The sequence below is a fragment of the Centroberyx gerrardi genome, chromosome 7 (genome assembly GCF_048128805.1).
Source record: "Centroberyx gerrardi isolate f3 chromosome 7, fCenGer3.hap1.cur.20231027, whole genome shotgun sequence".
Classification (NCBI taxonomy): Eukaryota; Metazoa; Chordata; class Actinopteri; order Beryciformes; family Berycidae; genus Centroberyx; species Centroberyx gerrardi.
The window spans coordinates 20,393,003-20,411,617 of NC_136003.1; the positions used below are offsets into that span (position 1 = coordinate 20,393,003).

General features: G+C 41.8%; 1 protein-coding gene across 1 annotated transcript; it reads right to left on the reverse strand.

Annotated features, from left to right (window-relative positions):
• Positions 1–1,611: 1,611 nt before the first annotated feature.
• hs3st3b1a (heparan sulfate (glucosamine) 3-O-sulfotransferase 3B1a) lies at positions 1,612–12,127 on the reverse strand. Its single transcript, XM_071922855.2, has 2 exons — positions 11,628–12,127; positions 1,612–2,230 (listed from the first exon to the last, which is right to left on the reverse strand). The coding sequence occupies exons 1-2, from the start codon at positions 12,125–12,127 to the stop codon at positions 1,612–1,614; spliced, it is 1,119 nt and encodes a 372-aa protein (XP_071778956.2).
• Between the last annotated feature and the right edge of the window lie 6,488 nt (positions 12,128–18,615).

Here is an 18,615-nt window from a genome sequence, read left to right on the forward strand (position 1 = left end):
GGGTCCAGGAATCCATACAGGTAAGGTAGGAGGAGAAGAAGAAAAAAAGAAGAAGCACAATTAAAGCAGCAGAAAATATGATGATGCGTCCAATTAAATCTACCGGCGTCTGCACTGCAGCTCCAAATGCAGTGTATTTTATTACGGTCTATGGTAAACCGCACGATGACAAAGACAGCATTTTACGATTTTGGTAAAACATATTTATTTCTTACTTCAAAGAAATAACATGACTGCTCCTTCTAATTGACTCCTCAGTCAAACCTGCTTCATTTCCAGCTTTGTAAAATAACGCATACAGCAAAATAGTGCTTCTACATCAACAGGGTTGCAATACATCATCGTGGAATGACTTCTGTAAAAATGTTGACAACTGTATGTTTCTAAAGGTTGAATAAAACTCAACCATACATGAATCTTAGATAGGGAATTTTGGCTCTAGGTAGGTAGACTTAAACTCCCTTTACCCACCACTGAAACTGGAATACAGAGGTCTGGAGGAACGCTCTCTCGGTAGTTAGTTTCATTGGACTGTTACACTGATGTATTTATGGGGCAGTAAGGTCATCATTAACACAATGTCTAGTATCGCCTATGGTAAGAAACCTGTACAGGATGATCTATGAGAGATATTTCAATACAGATCAATGTATGTGATTGACTCATATGGATAATTTTCCATTTGGAAAGAGCTATGAATAAACAGTGATTAGGCCTTATGAAGCCTGTAGTAGCAGCTTTTTGGAAAATGGATTAAAAAGAAAACACAAGTATCATGCCCAGGCCCTCTATTGGATTCTAATCAACTTTCCTTTACAAAGGAAAAAAGATGAAAAATAGTGGTTAAGTAGAAACTTTTGTGGTGGAACTTTATATCATTATATTACCTTGAAGCTGGCACAAGGGTCGACCATAAACGTACTGCCATTAATTCCTTGATGGATCCGTGTTTTATTGCAGTGCTCTGGAGATCAAGGCAGTGCCATCACTCAGGTCTAATTGACATGATGAGGAGCTATTACTGTATTGATCCACCTGGCAAGTGGCACTGGATCAGCTGAGGCCTGTATCGACCTGACTAAGTGGGCCCATAGACCTCTGAGGGTCAGGCAAATGTTAAGGGGATATTACCAGTTCCCTGTAAAGTTGGATCACTTTCAGTTTAAGAAGCTGAAGCAAAAGCGGCGTTTGGATTGGGAAAAGAAAAGTGGTAATCCACATGAAGCCAAAAAATTGTTCTGGTAAAAAAAAGGATACTGACCCTGCTTGTAATACCCGTAAAAGAACATTGTGCTTTAAGAAACATGTTTTTGTATTCTATAATATGAATTCTAAAAGAAGATGGTAATGTAAAATTAATACAAAAATGTGCTTGAATGAGGATTAAAACTGAAACATAAAATGTGTTTTGGATCATGAAAGAACATGGGTAGGCAGCTTAGTGAGTTAATATCATAGAAATAAATTATCATAAAATAGACTTCTGTACTTTTTACACATACACCAAATACTGTACATACACTGTATAACAATATCTCCAAAATGTTAAAATTAGAAAAAAAAAAGACACAGACAAGGGACCAGCATGAGTCTGTGGTAGTGGTTTGTCTCTCAGTCCCAGCCGAAGTCATGACCAGTCATCTGGTAAAACTTACTGTTAAAGGGTTTATAAAAGTCCCTTAGCCTCTGCACCACCTCTGGGTCAATATTAGGATGGGTCCTCCCTTTGGTTTTGCCCAGGCAGTGGGGCTTGCTGTTCCCCTCAGGTCTCTTGAGACAGGGAAAGCCCTTAGCTGGGTTGAAGTGGAAATGCTTGTCAGTGACCACTCTCCTGAGTCCCAGAAAGTCCTGGACGTGCACCATCTCCCCAGCAGGGTCGCTAATCAGACGCTCTCCGCTCACAAACAGCAGCTGCTCCATGGGGAAGTACTGCAGCCAGCGCTCAAGGTGCTTGGCGTACATGCCAATCTGAACGGCGCTCCATGTGGTGTCAATCAGACCCGCTGTCGCGTTCTTAAAGGTCAGGCTCTCGAAAGACGGGATGTCGGGCTTCTTGGAGCGGGTCTGGGTGTAGTCTGAGATGGCCCGTGTGACAGGATCCCGGACTACCACGATCAGCTTTGTGTCCTTGGACATGGTGTAGATTCGAGCCGGGACCTCCTTGGTTACATAGTAGCTGGGGGTCTTCTCCATGGTCATCTGGCCCTCCAATGTCTTGGGCATCAATTCCCTAAGGGGGGATACAAATACCAAGTTTACAATTGCATAGCAGATACTGTAGGCCACACAAACAACAGCATGGTACGTTCATGCCATTGTACATTCCATTGTACCTTTTAATGCCACCAGAAGCTACCATACAGGAGGATCAGATTAACTTTGACACAGTTTCTCCATGGCAGATTTAAAAAGACTGACAGGCGGGAGCTGGTCAATCATCATCAAGACAACAATCGTAGGCAACAAGAGCTACATTATCGCAGCCTGAGAGTGTACCTGAAGTGACAGGGCTTGGTATGTAGACTAAGAGTCCTGTCCATCATCTGTGATTGCGTGTGAACACAATACACAGTTCATGACATGTTCTAAATTCAAACCCCAAAGGAAGACGTTCATCTCCCGCTGCTTCATTTAATCTTACCTTAAGACCTCAATCCTCCCCACAATCCTCACACTGAAATATTCCACACCTTGACTGCATTATACAATGAAAGGTTTAACTATGAATAGGCAGTATTATGCTTCTTAATGTCATGCCAAGTCTGATGACTATGGCTGTATTTCTCATCTCATATTTGTCAGTTATATTAGCATACAGTGTTCTTGTGTAAAAATGCTTAGATTTGGAGAAGCCTCGCATTCCTAAGGAGAGGCTGCATAGCTAAGGATCCCTCTACTGCCATGACTGGATAGCGTCCTGACCCAGGATGGCTCTGGTTGATCATAATATAGCCTGTTAACTGCAGCCCTGACTGGATAATGGCTAAAGTGAGCCAAGGGGGATTAGGACTAAGCCAAACACACTGGAGCATTAGAGGCTGGTTGACTGCCTTGTTGGCTGACTGGGTGGCTCAGAGAGAGAGAGAGAGAGAGAGAGAGAGAGGGAGAGGGAGGGAGAGAGAGAGGGAGGGAGAGAGAGAGAGAGAGAGGAAGAGAGAGAGAGAGAGAAAGGGAGAGAGAGAAAAGCTAGTGGTGAAGATGGCCATGATATGACTCATGTTGAGTGTCAAAGGAAAGTAGTTAATCCACATCAAGAGGAAGCACCAAAGAAAACCGCCGCCCTACATACATTTGGTTATATAAAACCCTACACTATATACTGTATGTATGGAAGACAGAATTAAACTTGAAAAGGGACCAAATGAAATCATAAAGCCTTTACTGAACACTTCCTGAATATGGATATTATGTGTGGCTGGATAAAAAACACGCCGGGATGTTACGTAAAGACACACATCAGCCACTGACATACCACTGATATACCAAAGTCCTCAGCCAGTCAGAATGTCTTCAGTTATCATCATATTTGTTAATTTTCTTTTCTTTTTTGATAGTGAGCAGTTAATCTAAACAGAACAACGTGAAGACAGAGCAGCCATGTCATTAAAATGATTAACATAATTTCCAACCATCTGTTGGCACAAGCACACAGAGCTTCAGTTCAGTATCATTCTCCCATACAACCCAATAGCTTACAAATTTATGTAGTGGAAACAAGCAGAAAACGTCTGGGCAGGATTTTGCAGTGCAGAGCCTTGGGAGAAGCTTTAGTGGCTACAGGAAAAGCCAGCATCGCCCATACCTCATTAGTGCCATACAAACACACAAGGGCTTCTCTTTCTTAAGCAATTTCATCACTTCACTAATGTAACTTCCACTTTCCTTCCGCGGAGGTCTCTGGTCCCACACATTTATTCCACTCTCCTCTCCCTGAGAGCCTTAGCCACTGTTGTACGCGGTGGAAAAACCACAAACCCAATCAAGGTAATAGGTATGAGAGACACAAACAACTATATCAGAATCCCCTGCAATTATCCGCTGCATCTCTTGGATACACACAAGTGGAGCGCTGTAGGCCTTCCTCGAGGGCCTCGGGGGACTCGAAAACTTACTACCAATCAAACTTTCCACTTAGTCCCCGAGCAAAACAATCTATGTGAGAAGTACATGCATTATTCATCCTAGCAGAGATGGAGCATGGGAGAACATCTCTGACTGAGGGAGGAGTGAGAGCGTTGCCTTAGGGGGGCAGATGTAGCAAGCTTTCACAATTTGTTCTGCTTAATAAACAATGTCGCCTGGAACCAATAGGTTTCAGTGTATCTTCATCTATCAATCAGCCATGCAAAGGCATAGATCATTCCATTTCCAACTGGACACATTCTTTAGGTCCAGTCCAGAATTGGACTAAAGCATGGTGACTTCTGCCCCACTATGGATTTTGCATAATTTTCATTTCATTAAATCAAATACATTTTTTCATTCTGAAACTGATTGTGAGAATGGACTGACTGACTAGCACTTATGTGAGCTGCAAATGTATTCACCTGTGAGTTTGCGTTTTGAAGAGTTTCTACCTGTAATTGGTACACTAAAAATACGTCTATAATGATGCTTGAACATACAGTGGGAAACACATAAACATCCTCTGCCCTCTAACCCGTCCTTTAAAACACAGAGGAGAACAGCAGGGCCGGGAAGATAACAGGAAGAGGCAGAGAGGGAGACAGTTAAGAGAATGAGATAAAGCAAGAGAGAGAGAGAGAGAGAAAGAGAGAGAGGCAGGAGTAGAAGGAGGAAGGAGGGGATTAGATGGAATCAGGAGGAGAGAGGTGTGCTGGTGGAGGACAGAGATTGCATAGGTTAAACCCCTGATCCTGAAGCCAATACTGACGACATCACTCTCCCGCTATTTCGAAGTCACTGGCCACTTCAGATGCTGTGTCGGCATTTTCCTGCAGCAGAAGCACAAGATAAATAACCCCTACCGCAACCTAGAGACAGACATTAACCCGAGAGCGGCGTGTTGTGTAATTTCCCCGTGTTTTGTCTGCTGGGCAGTCAGGTGTGTCCATTAAACTGGCTGCCGGGGAGACAGCGTTTGAAAGCTTGTGCGTTGTTTACATTTGCTGCTATCAGGAGGCAGGTTCAAAGGTAGGAATTTACAGCACTGCTGCGTGTGGCTTGTGCTTTGCTGCTGAACGATGCACTCGGTGATGAGTTAACCCAAGTAAGGAGCAAGCACGGTGCAGCAAACTCGAACAAGGACTTTATATTTCTTGTATCCTGCAGTATTCTGCTCGACTGACTGCAATCAGCATCTATATTTCAGCTCATCAAACCCCTGTGACAACGGAGAGGGCTCCATCAAAACCCTCAGCATCATCTAATGTCATGATCAGTTCTAATCTTCTACCGCAGCTCGGAGAGGGGGTGAGCTCAGTACGGGTGTGCTACTGTGGGAATCATTCCTCTTCTCAAAGACAAGATGAGAGGTGGTGGTATGCAGCCACTCAGAATAATCTGACCGACTTACTGTGAGACAAGTTCCAGACATAAATCAAAGGGGAAAGGATCTTTAGGGAGGCTGTTCTCTGGCTATTGCAAGCCATCTTATCACGCGTGTGAAAGTCGCCATCACGCGTTGCACTCCGGGCCTTCTTGTGGAGTTGAACGGCGTCCAAGAATCTCAACAGCATTCCTGACGGCAATGATAGTGCAGAGAAAGCCTTTTTCCCATCCTCCATTATTACTGTCAGTATGCAGAACCCAAGGCCACCTGGCTGTCTGATGGAGACAGGCCCAGTTTGAGGAGAGGAGGAGGAGGCGGCATAGTGTGTGAGCCATTCTGGCTTCCCTCACACAACTGTCAGCCTTGCATTAACACATAACAATTCTGACTGTCAGTTGTTTATAGAACCGGCAAGCACTTTTTATCAGGGTGGTGGTGCTGGAAAAGAGCAAGCCAACCACACTAAACTAATCACACTCGACTATTTCTCACAGGGCACAATCCCTGTGAAAGTGATCGAATATCCATCAGAATGATTGCTACATGATAAAATAAATATCAGTGCATGGAGACATTTTAATGGGTGTAGAAATCCATCCTCTGTATCCATGCTATGTGTCCGACTTATAAAGTGGTTGGTGCAACCACATAGGTAATCTTCCCGCAGGGCTGTGCTGGTCTGAGAGGATCAGCAAAAGCAAACAAGACTTCAAAGAAACAAAGCAGAGATGGCTGAGGCAGATTGGAGTATTTCAAAGTTCCTCTGACTGGCTGTCAAGGAGCCTCTGCAGTGGAGAGAATGAGAGAGACAGGAAACAACAGATTCTCTCTGAAGATGCTACAAAAGAGAGCGATGAGGAAGTGAGAAGCTCCGGGGGGATATAATGGAGTGAACAACAGAATGCCCTCTTTAAGTTTTGGTGGTTTCCAAAGTGCCATAATAAGTGCTGCGGTTTGACAAATTGCCTCAAGCAAAAGCCCAGGGGGTTATTCCAGCAAATTAAATCTTCAATTTCCAGAATAGAAAGGAGAAGTACACATTGCCAGTATTGACATTGTAGTGGACCTATTCTAGGAATGCTGGTATCACTTCTGTCTAACAGAAGAAACAATCTGATAAACTATGACAGACAAGCAGGATTTGGTTTTTGCAGGTTGCCAAGTGTGAAAGCGCAAGGTTGTACGGCCTCTGAAAGTATTTTAGGTATGTTTGTAACAACAGCTCGCATATGTGAATTGTTTCTCCTCGTTATCAAAGTGGTTTTCTCCCCTTTTCCCGTCGATGTGCTGACACATTTGTTTGAGCTGGGAAATACCTAAATTGAGAGCTCTCTCACTTACACCAATCCCCCTGTGTCCTTGCAAAGAGCTAAGAGTGTTGAGTAAGCAAAACGCCACTGTTGGACTTACGTGAACCTACTCCTGGGAAATGCTGCTTTCCACTCGGAGCTGCCTCGGAGGAAAGTCAACTTTCAGGGTAAAAAGCTGAAGCTTTAGTGTTTGAGTCTTTTCTTGGGCGAGTTTCCAATGAATGCTCTTTCTGATGGACTCCTGCTGGGCTTCGTCAAAGGGCACTTTCACCCTTCTGAGCACATTTGCATACAAAGTGAAGGCAGAGAAAACATGTTTCACACTAATTGTCTGCTCTTTTATCATTAGGGTTAATGCAGACCTCAGGGGTTCTCCAGCATCCCCTTTCATTGAGCTCCATAATACTGCTGCACTTTCTAAAGACTCACTTTAAATTTACTGCCCTCTATCTGCCACTGGCCTGCAGTAAGCCTCCCCGGGGCTCTGTGGAGGATTAGGCCGTCTTCTCTGACACCCTCAGTGAGTTATAGTAAGAGGACCGCTCATTGTTTTATATATGGAACCTCGAGAGAAAAACACAATTTCAGCAAATAAGCAGCATCTATAGCACCCCGAAAGACCTTGATTTGAGGATTCAGTAGGCGAGCAGTAAAAATGTCAAAAAGAAGACGTAGGATAGGAAATGTTGGGATGATGAGACAGCTATTATTACAGAAAGGAGGGGCCAAGGAGGAAACTGTTCCCACGGCTTTGGGAGTTGCCTTCTGTGCTGTGTGAGAGTAAGCGTGCACAATTGTCTGCCTGCTTCTCTTTTTCTGCCTGTGGGTGAAAGCGTGCTATATTGTGGTGGGTGTCCCTGCTGCGCTGGGCCTCTCCTCTATGCGGGGGGCTCCGGCAGGACGGACACAGCAGACCTCCAGCAGGACGGACACACCAATCACAGCAGATAAATGGTGTGGGCACAACTCAATGCCACCGCAGGAGTTGATAAGCCCACCCAGCCGTCTGCCCCTCTCCTCAAGCGACAGTACCGCTCTCCATTAGTCTGGAGGCAGAGGAGTGAAACATATTGGCAATCAAGTCAACACACACCTCCTCCTGGCTTTATGCTCTTCTCTTATCTCTGCTAAGAGGGACTTTTTTTTTTATCATAAGGGACGAGGGAATGAAAGTTTTAATGGGCCTTATAAAGCAGTGTTAAACCGCTAGAACATCATAAAACATTGCTGAGTTCAGTTATGAAGTTGTATAATGTGGCGTAATGGCTGTTGTGCGAGAAAACCCATATGACCGACCAGAATCGGTGTGCTCGAACATAAAGACAAGCGGGGTTTTCCAAGCTCCACTAAATGATCATTAAGGGTTGACTCTGCTGTGTGGGGTCAATCTGAGGCGCTGCGCTCTGACTGGGCCTACTCAAGCCGAGCTGTTTTAATTAGCCAGATCACCACTCCAGGGAAAATAGCCTTCATTACACAAGTCTCCAGATAAAACATATTCCCACATCCACTGGTGGTTTCATCGCAGGTAGCGGGCTCGCTAAATGGAGCACACTGTTTATTATGCAGATGCCGCTGTGAACAAGTAGCTGCCGTGTTTCAGTTCCATACATGTGTTCCTTTGACCTATTACATACACATTTCATCGCATCCCTCTTTAAAAACAGCTTTTCACTCTCTTCTCAGACATAACTCACTCTTTAATATGCATCGGTTGCTCCTGTATCAATCATCAATGGATGATCAGTGGATTGTGATAACGGCCAGAAGAATTAGGGCAATAAGTGAAGAATCTTAACCCATAGGACGATTTCAATTTGTTCTTGTTCCTCAGTCAGTAGAGATGGACAATAGACCACTCTTCACAGACTGATCATCCAAAAATGTCCTAAACCTGTCCGGAAATTCTTAAAGGAGCTTAAGCGAAAAGTCCTTTGAACAATGCTTCGCTTCCCCTATTGTATCTTTATGGAGCCAGCTTTGAAACAGTGTCTAGATCCTTTGACATTGCCTGCTAATCCCTGGACTCAGTCAAATGGACACTTGAAACACCAGTATCTCTTATCATCTCTTATTAACAACGTGGCTCCTCTGATGTAATGCATTCAGTCCCAAACATTTCCGGGAACATTTTGGGTACACCAAAAATCAATAACTTCTAGGATTATGGGGTGTGTGTGTGTAACTTATTGCATCAGATTCCCGTAAAAGATACACGTTGCATAATTGTGCACACATTGTCAGTTTGAGGCGTGCAGCTGAGTCAATAAACAGCTTGAATACTGGGATGTAGGAGTTACGTGCACAACAGACATCATGATGGAGAATACAACATTAAAAATTGCCGCGTTATGTAATGCGGAAGCTGTTAGCGGCCCCAGCTCCCTGATCTCCGTCTTTGACATTGAGGCCCGTTTGGAGTGAGGCTCTAAAACGAATTACTGCCGCAGATCAATACCATGGGATCTCATACACTTGAATCATGCTGCTCGAGGATGACGGCATGATGTAACCTGCTGACTCCTAACTGTAAACCATATAGGATGTTTTCTTTGAACCGCGTCAGAAACTCAGCTCATATCTAAATGGAAGCTCTCCTTTATCTTGCTCTACCTGGTAGCCCCCCTCCTGTTCAGAGAGCCACAGCGAGCGCAGATCCAAGGGCAGATGTATAAAAATTCCAGGAACTCTGAGCGAAGGTCAGGCAAACCAGCAGAAAATCGATAGTGCTTTGTAAATGAACCCGGCTGCGAGGTGAGTAGCCTAAAATACCGGTGCAAATGGAATATTTTTGGTGTTTACAGAAATATGTGCAAGAGGTGTCCTGTGGCCCGGCTGGGAAGAACATGGCACTGACACCTGTGGGGTTAGAGGTTTGAGTCCCAGACATATTAAAAATGTATGTATTCACAGCACTGTGAGGTGTTTTGGATAAAATCTCCCACAAAATGGAATATAATACAACTGAATATCAGTCTAGAAGGTAAAAGTGTTCATCTTGCAATCCTACTTTTCACACTGGGCACAGCAAGTGACTCAACACACAAACTAGGCTATCTAGAATATAATGCTCTCGCCTGGGGTAATAAATACCTGAGGTCACACTTCTCAGCGGTGTTTGATTGCTTGGCTGGACCAATAGCTGAGTTTCATTTTCATTTCCATCAACATTAATAGGCGTGCTGGATTGACTACTGTGAATTCTCTGTTTTTTTCAAAGGGAACATTCTATTCTACTTCACTTTTTTTTTTTTCGTTTCTTGTAATGGCCTCAGGCCCAAGCCATAGATTTAACTGTCAAAATTATCATTGCATATATTCATCAAAATGTCTTACACATAACTGATTTCTGAGTGGGCTAATTTAAGCACTGCCTCTAACTCTCTTCATTCTTTTATCCTTCTTTATCTTCATTCTTTCTCTCCAAAATAGGCAGATTTTTTTTGGTTGTGAATAAATTAGCAATTAAGGTTTTGAGCATTACAAATGGCAAACATCCTTAGACCTTGGCTTGACTTATAAGTGATGCAGTGGAGTGTAAACCCACCCAAGTTAGTTTTATCCACTTTTTTATTTGTGTAGAAGAGTTTACCCTCCTTTTATAGGCTGACATAAGTCATATAGAACATATACTAAACTGCAAAAAAATGTCTATCTTAACAAGTCATTTAATCCACTATTGAGCCTTAAAATACTATTCTTCTCGGGAAAAAAAGGTGGGGGAAAAATATGAGAAGATTTCACTTGTTTCAATGTAAATAAACTTTTCTTGAATGACGTTACACAGTAACATTATCTTATTCTTATTATCTTATGATCTTATCTTACCACCTTATAAAGTAGGCCTATATCACTTGTTTCTGAGAAACAATTAAACCATTAAAACTGCATTATAAACATGTAAAATCAGGCTATCTCACTTTGGTGGCTGATTTTCTTTTTTACTTCTTTTGTAGAAAACAAAATTTTAGGCTACTGCTAGAATGAATATGAGACGACATGACTTATTAACATAATGCAATGCAATGTAATGTAATATAAGTAGTGTCAATACTGGTCACTGGTATAGGTTGTGTTAGGGTATTTTAAGAGGGGTGAAAGCATAAATTAATGCTTTTGAAAAACAATAGTTTTGTTTATTCGTTTTGTTTGCCTTATGATGATCGTAGTTTACCCACCTTTTTATTTAGCTATACCACTGTATCACTGCTAACGGATAATGTTAGACCTATACATTTTGAATGGGATAAGATACTGAGAAAGAAAAAAAATACTTTAGACAAGGCCGAAGTTTGAAACAATCGATGTTTGTGTTTTATGATCAACTAGAAGGGCACTCGGAGAGCGCAGACCTCCGCCAAGGTTCGTGCTATTATTGCTTGTTCGTGAGTCGGATCCGGATCCGCTCCAAAATTTAATGGGTTCTTCCTTGGCCCATGCTACACCCTTCCACTAAGTTTCATGAAAATCGGGCCAGTAGTTTTTTCCGTAATCCTGCTAACAGACAAACAAACAGACAAACAAACAAACAGCACCGAAAACATAACCTCCTTGTCGGAGGTAATAATCATAGCCAATAGCCTAAGGGTTAAAAAGCTGGCTTTTTGCTGTAAGGTTCCCCCCCAATAACCACAATCGAGAGGCCCATGAGCAAGGCACTAAACCCCCAACTGTCCAATGCAGCTGCTTAGTGGCCAACAGTAGAAGCCTGGTGGAAATGTGTGGTGCTGGAAAAGAGCGAGCATGCTCAGTTGACTTTCCCTTAACAAATAAAAGGTTTAAAATACGAATCCAAAGTAGGCTACCTGTACCACTCCAGTCCCTTGTCGTAGTTGCGGTCGAAGAAGTGCGGCTCGGCTCCCACCGCTCTGATGTCGGGATGCAGGCGGAGAAACTCCAGCAGCGCGCGGGTCCCTCCCTTCTTCACTCCGATGATGATCGCCTGGGGCAACTTTTTACTTTCCGACTCATTGAGGAAACCTGACATGGCATTATCATCCAACGCCCTCGCCTCGCCTCTAATTTCATCCCACTCTTCTCCTCTGCTGTCCAAATCGTTTTCATTATTCAGCAAGTCCCTGGACGCCCCGAGAGAAGACTCTTGATTGTCAACTTCAGCGTCGTTCTCGGCGTCGTGTTTGTTTACAGCGCTGATCGTCAGATTTGGCATGGTTGAGCAGTAGCCAACACAACAATATATCATGTACACCCAAAGTGACAGCATTATGCAGAATACAAAGAGTTTGTTTTTCACGTGGGATGATGGCACAACATGTAGGCTGTGTAAAATCGGACTATATTCCATAGGACCGCCGGACAAAAGTCATATTCCAGTTAATAGGCATTTTGGCAAAAAAAAAGTTCCTCACTCCTCTTCCATGGCTCAAATCCTGGAGGATCGGACGGTGCGCAGTTTCCCAAGACACAAAACAGATAAACAGAAATTGATATAGGCTAGAACTGTGCAATACGCGCGTTTACCTGCTGCTTTAACTCCTGTTCTGCATGGAGAGAAGGCTTGATATTTTTATTCTTCAGAGAAAAAAAAGAATCACAAAATCTATGACAGTCTCTCCAGGTGAGTCAGCCGTGCGTCAGGAACTGAGTTTGTCTCCCATCACTTGCTCACAGTGTGTGAGCGCACACAGCAGCGGCAAGTTAAGGCACATAGACAACCGCGTCAAGTTAGAGAGAATATATAACACACAGGACTTCCGGTAGTACGTTTTAAAATAAAACTCTTATTGACGAACACGTTTTTTTCAGCAAGCCTAGGACAAAGTCGCCTACCAAAGTGAAAATATAAAGCATATATTTAAGATATAATCTGTGACGAAGGCACTCTTTCATCAGGAAATACATGCACTATAATGAAATCTAATCTTTTAGGGCCTACAGCTACAGTTTTCATATTTAATATAATAATTCCACTGTATTTAGCCTAGACTGTAGGAAATAAGGGTGTCATGACAGCAGAAAAAATAACTTAGGCTATAATGTGATGGTAGTGCAGTGATCAACTTTTCAACAAGGTAAGGAAATGGGACTAAACTGAGCATGTAAGCTATACCCTATTAACTTCTAATCTTGTTCAAAGATTTGCACCAACCATACAAGTAATAACTGAATAAATGTGATGTTTCTATTGTGATTTCTGATGCGAAATAGTGTTCCTGGCTTAAGCTGCTCAGCTCCATCTTACATCTCCAAAGACTTTCTGCTACTTTGTAGCCTACAGTTTCCATGTAGAAATGATGCGGGATTTCTTCTGACGATTTTGCATAAACAGATGACTTTTGTTGTTCTGTACAACCCAACACTCGATTATTCTTTCAATTTTCACTTGACACATTTCACACTTTTATTTTGAAGGCGAATGGGATATTCCGGTGTTCTTCTGTCTCTTTCTGTCTGACTTGACGCAGCTCTCAGCGCCTCAGTATGGCAGGACTGGAGGGCGGATGACTGCCAGTGGAGTTGACCAATCCCAGCAGCCTGAACAGATTACAGCCACATAGTGAAGCACTGTATGGCCTGATAAACTCACCGCTAGTCAGAGTAACAATTTGGTTCATTTACAGTTTCATTTATAACAGAATGAACCGTCGAATGGGAGCACAAATGAACTGAAAATATAATTTATTCTTCAAAATATAGAGCAATTCAAGCGTATTCCTTTTATTTTGCAATAATCCGTTTTGTAAGCATACAGTCTACTCGTGCTATTTCAGATTTATTTTTATCTAATTTAAAATAGGTAGAGACATATAGAATACGTTCGACACTGAAGATACAGGGAATGCACTTGAAAGCTAATTTATAAAATAGCCCAAAAAATCGGATAAAAAATCTGATAAGATCAACAGTCATCATGTAGAACTTGGACTACAGTAAACAAACTATGATGACTTTATAGCCTAATTAACCTTTAAAACTTTAATATCAATAAATGGATAATGTGGCAAGATGATCTCATTCGTTTACATGACTCATTCTGTCAAGAGAAGCACTTCAGAATATCTGCTTTACAGCAAAAGCAATTGTTCTTTTGGCCCCAAGAGACCAGATGACTAAAGGTTTACAAGATGTGTCACGGTTCAGCTGTCTGCTTAACAACTCTTCACTTTCCCTGGTATTATGGCATGAATGGCATAGTGAGTCAGTGTTAATTGTCCTCATAATCCTTGTCAATTGTCCTTATAATCATTCCAACCAAGTTGACAATGCAATTCTGTATAAACAAATGTACTAATCAGTGTTTTGTAATGAGCCATAAAAGTTAATCATTTTGTTTTTAGGTATGTGGTTCGCCCTTAGAATCCACAGTCACATGATGAAGATGTGTGAATGTGAATTTTAAGGTGGCACCAAAAGTTTGGTGTGTGTGTGTGTGTGTGTGTGTGTGTGTGTGTGTGTGTGTGTGTGTGTGTGTGTGTGTGTCTATTAGCACCCCTCCTGCAGGTCAAAGGCCTCCAGACCCACTGCTCCCCTGAGCTAGCACAGGATTAGCAGGATTACCCCAGAGCTGCCATGTCAGTCAGAGTTTCACCAGAGACCTCCCCTCCCCCTCCCCCTCCCCCTCTAAGCCCCTTATCTCATCTCTCACACACCGCTATATATGATATGCGTGTGTGTGGTATGTATGTGCGTGTGTGTGTATGTGTGTTCTCTACTCCTTGTAGTGGCGTTTCCACAGTGCATGAGCACAAGATCACCTGTTTGGAAGAATGCATGCTCCTTAAAGTGTTTGGTTTCGATCCGCACATTCGTGGTTCTTCCTTTCCAGTCTGCATTCAGATCATGTTTATGTGTGTGATGTGGAGTTGTAACTCTCTGATTCGGTGTGGAAAGGTTGAGTTTAGGTGTAGAAACAATAGGTCAGAATCAGAGGTGGAAAATAACAAAGTACATTTACTAAAGTACTGTCCTTTTGAGTTACTGGCACTTTGAGTATTTCCATTTTGTAAGACTTTATACTTTTACTCCATTACATTTCACAGGGAAATATTACATACTTTTTACTCCAGTACATTTATCTGATGGCTATAGTTACTAGTTACTTTGCAGAATAAGGTTTTACATTAAAAACATACAATAAGCTCATAAAATAGAATGGATAGTTAGAGTTTAAACTCCCCAACAGTATATGGATTAGTTAGACCTACAACATTAAAATACTTCTTATAGGTTAACGCATTGATAATTTAACACTCTGAAAGGGACTGTTCTTCAGAATGAGTACTTTTAACTTTTGGTACTTAAGTACATTTTGCTGCTAATACGTCTATACTTTTACTTAAGTAAAATTGTGAATGCAGGACTTTTACTTTTACCGGAGTATAGTTTTCCATTGGTTAGTTATTGGTATTGCTACTTTTACTTAAGTAAAGGATTTGAGTACTTTTTCCACCACCGGACAGACTGACTTTAGCCTTAAAGTTGCTGTTAAAGTCGAGATGAAACGGCATTTCGAGAGTATCTAACTTCCGTATCGTGACGTATTTCCGAGTGAAACAGGAAAGACAGGTACCATGCTGTTGCTAGCTAGCTAACTAATGAATCTTAGCCTCTTAGCTCTGTGCGCTAAAAGTTGAAGATTGATTGATGGGTGGATGTCATGATATTATTGGTTGAAATTAGTTACGGGCATGCTTACGTAAGCACACGGCATATTTTGTTTTACAGGAAGAAAACATGATTGAATTTTGATATAAGAATACAATGAAATTGATTTTTGGTTTTTTTTTTGGCATATATTGTTAAATAGGTGCACAGTATGACCGGGGATGTGATCTAAAAGGGTTAAAAAGGCATTTTTCATTTCATCTCGTCTTTAAGTCCAATAGATTTTGTTCTGTGTCATGCAGTAGCAGAAGAGATGAGATCCATCTATCTGTAGCCATTTCATAAAAGTCACTGAGAGATTATCTTCCACATTTCTGTGTTGTTGCTCACACAGGACTTCAGTATGTTGAGATCAAACTATGAGGAAATCTAACTGTGAGGAAATCGTCGCACTTCTGTTTTCAGGGGATTAGAAGTGCTACAGGATATGTTTGTCTGACATGACCTTTTTTAAAACAAAGTATGAGTCACAACCAAAGTTTTTCGACCAATTCAATTGGTTCTGACCTTGTGTAAACACACTAGAAAGCTATTAGCCTCAACTTTTATGGAGCCTGTCAGACATAGGGAAATAGAGTAGTAATGGTCTGAAAAGTAACGTCTCTGTATGTCAAATAAAAATATGTCCCACAATGTTACGATTGGCATGAGAACTTTGAATGGCAGTCTCAATGAAATAAAAATATGTGTGAAAGGATCCAAGTTATTTCACATGGCTAGAACTTAAGATTTAAAACACTGCAGGCAAACACATTTAGGATTATTATTGCTCATGTATTATGTGTGTGTGCTTGTGTATGTACACATTCTGTCTCCACACATACACACACACATAAATTCATACATACACATATGCAAAAATGTGTTCTGTGTTTTGTGTTTAGCTATACATCTACAGTATATGTAATGGATATTTGTGTATAGGAATGGGAAAATATATGTACATATGCATTCTAAAAATAAATACACATAGATTATATATCTATGTAATATATGTAAATATATATGAATGTGGAATAAAGTTTGTATATGTCAGCCGTTCATAGATTCACAACCGCCACAATATATATCATGTATTTATATATATATGAAAGTGAAATATAAATGTAAAATATACTATGCATATTTCAAATTCATATATAAATACACATTATAAATACAAAGTAGCTCTAGTTTTACATGTTGTGTTTGAGAACTTATCAACTGAACTGGATTATCTACAATAAACAACTCAAACTTTTTCTTTTTTGGATGCACACACACACACACACACACACACAAAATAATATATACTTCTTATTTGTGCCTTCTCCTGTGGTTTCGTCTTTGTCTGCATGGAGGGGATTGACACACTTCAAAGTAGAGCACAGTCATGGAAGGATGAGACTTAGAGTAAGAACAAAAGACACCTGAGGGGAAAGAGCACACACACACACACGCACACGCACACACACACACACACACACACACACACACGACACATGCGCACAGACTTTTTCCAGAGTTCTGGAAGATCGTGTGCGCTGATTTGTTCCGTCTGTTATGCTTCATGATGCATGGAGACAATACCTCATACACACACGCACGCACACACACGCACCGCACACACACACACATGCACCCTGTTTCATCTCACAGGCGCTCGGGAGCAGTACATTGGACACACTAAAGGGAGTTCTTGCCCTACACATCTTCAATAAGATTACACCAACTGAACCATGTTACAGTAACATGCGTCTCTTCTCCAGCCTAAACAGATGACATAAACAGTCCCCAGCACATACATGAAAGCGTCTCACACAGTGTAAAGTAGCCCCACAAATGCTTGAATGATGATATCTAGCTCTTTATTTTACTACGTAGGGGAATACATTGATATTCAGGCATTTCTGCGTCTACAGTCTGTAATGTATAATACAATACGACTAAGTCTATAGAATAAACAAATGAAACATGATCTAACTTTTTGTGGGTCTAATTCTGTCTGCCATTACAGTGCCATTTTGTTCCCAGTAATGCCTTTAGAGCAAGGTAAAGATAGAATGTGGAATAGCGTTAGAGGCTGAGAGTTCACACTGCAGGAGACTATACTGTTGCTTCACTGTTAGGGGAGAAAACATGAAGTTGTACCCTTCTACCTAACAAGGCCATGCTGCACGCTACATATGGCTGCCTGCTTAATATAGCTGTAATGATGCTGTTAACAACCTTTGCTTTCTTATCACCTTGTCCTGTCAACACTTTTTATTGGCAAAGTTCATGTTTCAGCACCTGCATGTTCCCTCAATTGTGTGAATAAAATGTGGGAATCAGATGGAAATGTGAGCATCTATGTGTGTATATGTGTTTTTTTCTGTGTGTATGTGTGTGTGTGTGTCTGTGTGTGAAATACACACAGACACGCACACACACACACACCGCATTGCTTTAACGTCACTGTTGGAGCACCCTCCAGATGTCAGAGATCTGAGCCCATTAGAGAGTAAAGTGGACTGATGGATGATCTCATCCTGCTCCCCTATCCCAGCAAGCACAAACAAACCCAAACAACAGTGAGGGCCGACCCAGGACTTCCACACGCAAAGCCCTCAATCTAATGACAGGGTTATTAGGTGAGCCGAGAGGCGGATCAAGACACCGCTCTGGCTCCTTAAGTCCTCCTTCAAGGTCTTCTGCTCTGGCTAAGACCATTTAAAATGTCTATAAATTCTCTGGAGCCGTGCTAAAGTCTATCTTATCTTCCTTTAAGGAATAGCCCTATAGCCGCAGCGGATTTCCTCACTTGATCCTGTAGAAAAGGTCTTATCCCTCGGTGCTGTCCTCCTAGAGCTGGAGGCAGTGTGGCAGGTTGGAGGGTTCAAAGAGGCTTAGATGTTCTGGTCCTGCCAAGTCATGCACAAGCCAAAGTAACCCTGCATGCTGTTGGTCTTTTTTTTTACCATAGGTCTGTATAAAACAGTGCTTCTAATGGATTAAGGGATGGAAAAACAAAGAGAGAAAGATGCATTGGCTACTACTGGGTTTGCATTCATTTCACGCCTATTCTATACTTTTAAATGCATTTGGGAAACATCCCATTCATGAAATTTTGTGAGATTTAGAGGTCACAGGGCAAAAAAAACCAAAAAGCAGGCATTGTTTCCGCTCCTCAAACCGCCGGTGACAATC

What these genes read in the sequence shown, in the direction of transcription:
- hs3st3b1a (XM_071922855.2), bottom strand. Translation starts at nt 12,127, where the DNA reads ATGGAATATAGTCCGATTTTACACAGCCTACATGTTGTGCCATCATCC. An exon ending in AAGGGACTGGAGTGGTACAG is followed by an intron (nt 2,231 to 11,627) that starts GTAGCCTACTTT and finishes ATCCCCCCTTAG; the next exon opens with GGAATTGATGCCCAAGACAT.